This window comes from Odontesthes bonariensis, chromosome 7, assembly GCF_027942865.1.
Source record: "Odontesthes bonariensis isolate fOdoBon6 chromosome 7, fOdoBon6.hap1, whole genome shotgun sequence".
In the NCBI taxonomy this organism is placed as follows: Eukaryota; Metazoa; Chordata; class Actinopteri; order Atheriniformes; family Atherinopsidae; genus Odontesthes; species Odontesthes bonariensis.
In genome coordinates, this window is record NC_134512.1 from 26,158,495 (window position 1) to 26,166,359 (window position 7,865).

Sequence of the window (7,865 nt, forward strand, 5' to 3'; positions counted from 1 at the left end):
CAGCCTCTTCACGCTTTTATAATATTCTCGTCCAATCGAGGGCAGTGCTCACCATTCTTCAGTTAAGATACAAGATTCTTACTCACTGTTAAGGAATGTATCTTATTTACTCACTCTGATTAGGGCCAAACCACTTTGGGTTGGATACACTTCTTTGTCACAGTTGAAAGATAAATGCAGGAAACAGCACACCGGAAACTGTGTATTCTGGTATCTGCAGATAAATTCTGGTATGGGATCAACAGATAAAAGAATCTGAATCTTTTGTTTGGTTGTGTCTCACTATCAAGCTTTTTTTTTTTTGCAGTTGTTGCTCCATCAGAGAATGGTCAAAGGAAATGATTTTGGAGGCCTAATATGGAGTATGGGATGGCCAGTTGTGCTACGAACTGTGGTCAGTTTCATGCGAGCATTCGAACTCTCCGGAGAGCAATTTGGACAGTTACACAAGAAAGATTCTCACAAAAATGTAAAAAAAAACTGGGGTACTGATACAGAAAGAAAATTAGTTAACAACCTACAATTCAGATTATTGTATAACATAAACACTCCGCTTCCAAGAAGCAACTGGTTGATATTTTCTTTTTTCTGAGCTTAAACTACTGTACATACTTTATGTCCCCTCTGGCCTATTTATAGTGTTGGCCCTTGCAACAATGTCATCTGTAACTCGACTCCATCTGTTAAGTCAGAGCATGTTGAATGTCAGTTGCCAGAAACAGAATCACTGCAGTTTCCCGCTGACTCTCACAGACAGCTTCATGGAGTATGCGGGACAGACAAGGCTTTCTGAGGCCTGTAACCTCTTAGCAGTCCCGGGCCTCAGCTCCTTGGATGTGGACGACGATGAGGGGGAAGTGGTCATCGGCATCAGGCCCAAATCCTCTCCTCTCCCACGGAGAAAGAGCTCTGTCAGTGATGAAGACTCTGAGCCTGAGCCTCCACCCTGTGGCTCCAGAAGAGTGTCCTTTGCAGATGCCAAAGGCCTCCGCCTAGTGCAAGTGAAGGAGTTTGACACATGGGATATACCCAAACTGCCAGGATATGATGCTCCTGAGGGCAAAGGTATAGATGCAGAGGAATACGTCCTCTCACCTTTTACTTTTTCTCTTCCACTGTCATCGGAGGAGCTGCTCGCCAAAGTCCAGGAGCAGAAAGTAGAGCTGGAAACAATCGAACTACTTCCAGGGACCACAATACTAAAAGGAATGATCCGTGTCCTTAACATTTCCTACAGTAAGGCAGTGTACATCAGAACCACTTTGGACAAATGGTCCACCCACTTTGACCTCCTGGCAGAGTACATCCCCGGTTCCAGTGATGGTGTGATGGACTGCTTCTCTTTCAAGCTCACCTTAGTTCCTCCATTTGGGGAGCAGGGAGTCAGAGTTGACTTTTGCCTGCGGTATGAAACTCCCGTGGGGACATTCTGGTCTAACAATAACAACAGAAACTACGTGCTCTTCTGTCACCACAGAATGAAAGAGGAGAAAGAGCAACCACACAAGGAGAATGTGAACAAGAAAAGCTGCCTAAAGACTGTCAGGTAAGGTTATGAGCTTGTTCGCTGAAAGGGATTTTAAAAGATCATTTTCCCTGAAACACAGTTCAGTTTATCGAATTGTTCTCGTTGCACATTTATGGGAAAACTGTTGATCGTGTTTGTTGTATAATAGTAAAATTTCTTATGTCTGACCTCTAAACCCCACTTCCCAAAAAAGTTGGGACATTTTTCAATTTGTTAATTCATTAAAGCAAGAGGATATGAAGGAATCTAAAGTTACTCAATAAAGGTCATCACCCTTTCTTTCCATGACACTTTTTAATCATTTGCGAACTGAGAATACTTATTGTTGTAGTTTTGCAGGAGGAACCTGCGTCTGTTCAGCCGCTCAACGGTCTGTGGTTGTTGGTGTCTGATCCTTCTCTTCATGATAAGATGCCATCATTTTTTATTAGGACACAGATTTTGACCGCAGGCAGGCCTGAGAAGATGTCTCCTCGATGATAGCATATGTCACTATAAAAATTCCAGTTTATGTCTCTGGATCAAAAGCATCTTTGCACATATGTCACTAATATCATGGTGACACGATGCACCCTCATACTATCACAGAGACTGGCTTTTGAAACATTTTACTGGTTAAAAAACTGGTCTTTCTTTTATCTTTGGCACTAAGAACCAAATGACCAGACTTTTTTCCCCCCTCAAAGCAGCTAAAATGTGGACTTATCTGACCACAGAACATGTGCCACTGTCTATTTCTTCATCTGAGATGAACTCGAGTTTGGCAGCATTTTCTTCACATATGATATCCTCCTTGTGTATCCTCGGTTTACGGATGCAGCAACAGTCTGTGTTGAAGTCAGTCACTTGGAACTTTTTGATGATTCTCTGAGTGAGCTTGGCACAAAGTGGCCACTACCCATCCTTGCTTAGAAAGAGAGACAGGAAGCAGGGGGCAGAGAGAGGGGGAAGACATGCAGCAAAGGGTCATCCGGTGCGGGACAAACCGGGGCCAGCTGCAGTGAGGACTGTAGCCTCTGTACATGGGGCGGATGCTTAACCCACTACGCCACCGACCACCCCGGATTCTCCTTTTATACCTAATCCTGACGCCCTAACTCGTCATCAGTGAATCTGCTGAATGTAGAATCTTCCAGAGTTGTGTTACTATCTCTTGTATACTATTTACATTTTGTTTTCTTTCTCAGCATCTTTGCCAACTATTTTTGGTCTATTGCTACATCAAATTTTAGATTTCTTTTTAAAATCAAGTTAATCAGTGAAGATACTGAAACATCACCTTTTTTTTGGATTTGTGTCTATTAAATGAAGGTTTAAAACGACTATCAATTTTGTTATTTAATGCATTTTAGAACATTTTCCCAATTTTGTAAAACAAATAATTGGGTACTTTTCAACTTCATTTAGAAGCATAGGATAACTTAACCACTCAACTTTATTCAGGTGGGGTCTATTTGAGGTCTACATTATCTCAAAGTCTATCTCAAAGTTTATCACAAATGGTGTAAAAAATCTCCTGTTGTTGTTGCTAAAATGTGGCTTATTCACCTTGTGAAAGGCAAAGTGATACACATGATCAGCAAAGTTTTGGATATCCTCTAATCAAATGTGTCAGTGCAACTACCCTCAAATTGTCCAGTTTTGTGGCTTGTTCACTGCTGATATTTGTATAAAAGGTGAGAAGACAGAAAAACAAATAAATTCTTGATTGATTCACAGTCAGAACGTCTCCGCTGTGGAAAACAGTTCATCTGAGCGAGCCCAATATGCGTCAACAGGTGAATCTTTATTTTTCCGAGTGTAAAATGAAAATGTCTTAATTGTGAAGATTCACACAGTTTTTGCAGCCACGCTCCAACTGTATTTCCTTTCTCCAGATGTGTCTAACAAAGGAGAGGAAGTAGACAGTACAAAAGCTAAGAAAGCTTCTGATGGTCTATCAAGAAAATCAGACGACCAGAGACAGAAATTATTGGTAAGTTACAATCAGAAAAAAGCCCTAAATTTGTGACTGCAGCGGAACTGTATCTGCAGATTGTGCTCATATTTTACATATCTTAGATTATACACTGTAAAATGTTTTACGAGGTGCAAAGTTATTCTTGACTTGATGACTTAAATTAGTATGACCTATAAAGGGAGCTTTATGACACCTGAGGAACAGCAAACTTGAGCTGAGCTTTCTCTGTGAATGTCACATGACTGGAGCTTAAATGCCAGCAACGTAACATAAATCATTGAGCACCAAAGGAACACTTTGTGCTCTGTTTACATTTCCTCTGGGTCTGATATTATGTCATGCCTGCTACCACGTCAGCAGACGAGATGTTTTCTGATCTCAGTATGTTATTATGTGACTTGCACTCCCTTTCCTTAATACAACATGACTGTTGTATGAATACGTTGGAACTGATTTATCCCTGTTGATGGACAGGTGGAGAACAGACAGAACAGCAGCCGAAGAAGGCAGAGGAAGGCTACGCGGATGGCCAGAGTCAGGGACCACTTTACTCAAAGGGACGGAGGAGCGAATGACTCTGACAGAGATGAATCACCTCCTGAAATAAAACAGGCGACTCTAGAAGGGATCTCAGGGGGAAAACATGCAGATGTGCAGTCATTTTCTGGGGGGAACAGCAAAGCAGAATGTACTGAGTTTGTTTGTGAAGCTCTCCACAGTGTAGCACATGAGCCCAAAGAGCGAGAGAAATCTGACCCGGCCACATTAGCACGAGTTGAGAGTGTCACAGATATCCCAAAACACCCGCTGAGCTCAGCTGATGCGTCCGCACAAGGAGATCAGCAAAATATCACTGAGAATCAAAGCATGAGCTGTGCGAGTGCAAACAACACAGCAGGAGAGAGCAGCGACAGCCTCGTTAGCCAAGCCTGTAACTTCACATTCGGAACTGTGGTGGCTCTGCTGTATCATCAGGTGTTTGGCAGGGTGAGAAGTGAAGGCCTGAACGCAGGTGATGAGGAAAATCCTGTGGATCCTGGGAACATCAATCCTCTCTCTGAAAGAAAACTGACTGAAAGCATTGATCCAACAGTAACAAATAGAAACAGTAGCAGAGTGAAGGAAAATATGACTGATGATTGGGAATCTGACCATGAAAGCTTAAATGCCACACCAAGCAGTCCTCCTTCTGAAGAAGTGGCTAACATCCTGAGCAGTACAGAAACTCTGCAAAATCCAGCAAACATCATAAAGAAGCCAGACCAGAGTTCTACAAATCCATCTCAAGGTCCACAGACTTCTTTAGGAGACGCATTAGAACGTTGTGACACTGTAAATGTTTTGTTAGGAACAAATCTGTTGAATCCACAAATATTTAGCGAGGGTGTCCATTTCCAGGGAGGTTCACAGGAAGAGAAGCCAACCCATGACCTCCCTGGTCAAAGCTGGGCCAAGCCACCACAGCAGACATGTGCACAAATGGTAACTCGTGTAGATGAAACACTCGGAGGGAGTGAAACACAAGACGCTTTCAGCGTTTCTCAGAGTGTGTCAGGGCCTGTTAATGAAGAAGCAGACCAACAGACCAGCATGACGGGAGAGAACAGCTGTGGGTGTGCAGAGGTGAACCATAACCATGACACTGGCAAAACTGTGACTACATCAAAAAGCAGCCCATCTCTGAATGAGGAAAAACAGCTAGAAAGGTTGAAGGACTCAAATTCCGGGGATATCGATGACACATTTACAACAAGTAGCGCGATTAGCCTTGTTTCTGGTGAACCAGAGAGAAAGGATCTAATGACACTTGAAACATCTTCAGAAACTCAGGAGGAAACTAGCAACAAGAAGGAAGAATATGACGGAACGCTTGTGCCACATGAAGATGAAATAGAGCACTCTGGTGATATAAAGCTAACTCATAAAGCAGCTGATTCTGTGACAAATGAAGGGATGAGTAACCACAGTCAGGCTGACGTGTTGGAGCAACTCAAAGAGGAAATTACTGTTAAAAAGACAGAGCATTGTGAAACCGAAGCAGCTGCCTCAAAAGAGGATGAAGATTTGTATTCAGCAGACATAAATGAGGTGAAAAATTGGGAAATGATGGTTGAAGAGGAGGAAAATAACATATTAGCACACGAAGAGGAAATGAAGCTAATAAATGCAAAGGCAGCGGACACTGAATCAGTGGAGACAGATTCCTCAGAGAGGAAAAAAATAGGGGAATTTGCGGAGGAGATGTTAGTCGGAGGAGAGAAAGAGGACATGATGGACAACATAGTGGGGTTAGGAGACGAGGAGATGAAAAGAGAGGCAGAAATTGTGGAGATTGTTGCTGTTAAAGATGCCGAATTAGAGTATGTTCAAGTCACAAGCACAGATGAGATAGTTGGTGTAGAAGAAATGTCTGAAATAGACAAAACAGAGGGACCGGAGGAAACAGAGATGCACAAAGAGAAGCACTTTGCAGAGATACAGAGGGTCAGCATTGTCCAAGATGAAGAGGGGATAGAAGTAGAGAAAAAAATGGAAATAGACTTGAATTATAAAGGTGAAGCAGGTGTGGAGCAGGAGGATCAGATAGAGCTAAACCAGGAAAACAAAGAGGAGCAGAATTCTGATTATAAAGAGGAGATCATAGTTGATGAAGCAGCAGAGGCGGAGACAGCAGATGCAGACTCATACATGGAAATAGAGGACAGAGACGATGAAGGGGGTTATTCTGAAGAGAGGTCAGACATAGCGCAAAACAGGGTTGCCGATGGTTTATCTGCTCTAGTGAGCAATATGCTGGATGTTGACAAAGAAGATACAAGCGAGGGGCGACATCCGCACAATGAGCCAGGTTTTCAAAGCGACGCTGATGTTTCACACGACCGACCAAAAGCCGACAAGCAACACCCTGCTTTAGAGGGAGACGTGTGCGTTTCAGCTTGTGAGCTTGACAGTGACCCAACAAGTCACGACAGTGCCTCAGCAGAGTCCGACTCAGATGACGAGGTGGAGTTGTATATGCACTGTCTGAGGGCTGTTGGTGCACCAGCACAGGCCCATAAAGACAGGATCAAAGGTGCAGGTGTCGCTGTGAGCAGAAGGCCGTCCATAAGCCGAGGCAAACTGTCCTCAACACCCATGCCGTCCATCAGTGAGTCCCTCGATGAAGAACAGCACTTCGGCAGCTCTGAGAATCAGGACGACGTGAGGACGGCAGCCGCAGAAGCTCCCTCAGAGTCAAGTGGACAGGGAGGCAGCGGCCAAAAGGTTTCGTGGTGGACAGGAACGTTTTCCTGCAGCAATATCTTAAAAACATTGTTATACACCTCTCTGATGGTGATATTTTTAGTCGTGGCATACCATTATGATTTCCTCGCCTGTCTTGGGCTCTACTTGATATCTTTGATTTGGCTCTGCTGTCAAGGAGAGAAGCAATCAGTTAAAAACAACAGCAAAGCAGATTGAATGAAGTAGTTCAAATCTGTTTTAGGTGTGGCTCCAATGGACTTCTGAGGGTTCTGAGTACAGAACAATGTGTATTTTCCTTATTAGCAATTTGATTTGGTTGATGCATTCACAAGATCATAAAACACTACACGATAATGGGCATTATATATTATATATGACACATATGATAATACATGTTGTATATTCCCTATGGGAGGATGTTTAGTCTCTGTTGTCAAGAGTATGGACCTTTGTCTTGATGCTCTCTTATACATAAGAAATGATGCCACCTCAGCAGCATCCTGTGGAACACTGATCAGCTCTGAAGATCTTTAAAACATTTTGAGGTGTAAGTGAAAGCCAAGTGTGTGCTGTACGTGTGGTTGTCATAAAAATCATAGAATTTTTGTGTTTTAATAACAAAGTTAATAAACTGCATAAGTGACAAATACTTCTGTGGGTCATTTACTCATGTAAACTACGTGAGAAAGGGACAATTTACAGATACTTGTACCTCAAGTAGGTTTTTTTTTTCTTACTTTGTACTTTTAATTGTAATTTTTTTACTTAATTATGTTGCAATTATTCTTCATCTTTAGTTACTAGTTACTCTTCAGATTAAAATCCATCCATCCATTTTCTGACTCTCTGGGAACCGGGTCAAGAGGGGCAACAGTCAACATGCAGCCCAGAATCTCGCCATCGAATCCTGGGTATGCCCCAAGGCCTCCTCCTGGTGGGAGTTGTCTGAAACGACTTCATTCAGCCTGTCCACAAGGGTGAGCCAAGCCGCCATTTGTTAGAAGCTCAGACTGAAATCATGATTAGAAAACATAATCAACAAATACATTATAACGTCTATATATCCATGAAATACCTGCCTAACAGAATGTAAAGTAGCTTCGACATCAAAATGATGCTTACACATCAGTG

General features: G+C 42.7%; 1 protein-coding gene across 1 annotated transcript; it reads left to right on the plus strand.

Moving 5' to 3' along the window:
• Positions 1-641: 641 nt before the first annotated feature.
• ppp1r3ab (protein phosphatase 1, regulatory subunit 3Ab) lies at positions 642-7,422 on the plus strand. The gene is made up of 4 exons (XM_075470337.1): positions 642-1,546; positions 3,248-3,306; positions 3,406-3,503; positions 3,963-7,422. The coding sequence occupies exons 1-4, from the start codon at positions 657-659 to the stop codon at positions 6,948-6,950; spliced, it is 4,035 nt and encodes a 1,344-aa protein (XP_075326452.1). The 5' UTR covers positions 642-656; the 3' UTR covers positions 6,951-7,422.
• The last annotated feature ends 443 nt before the right edge of the window (positions 7,423-7,865 follow it).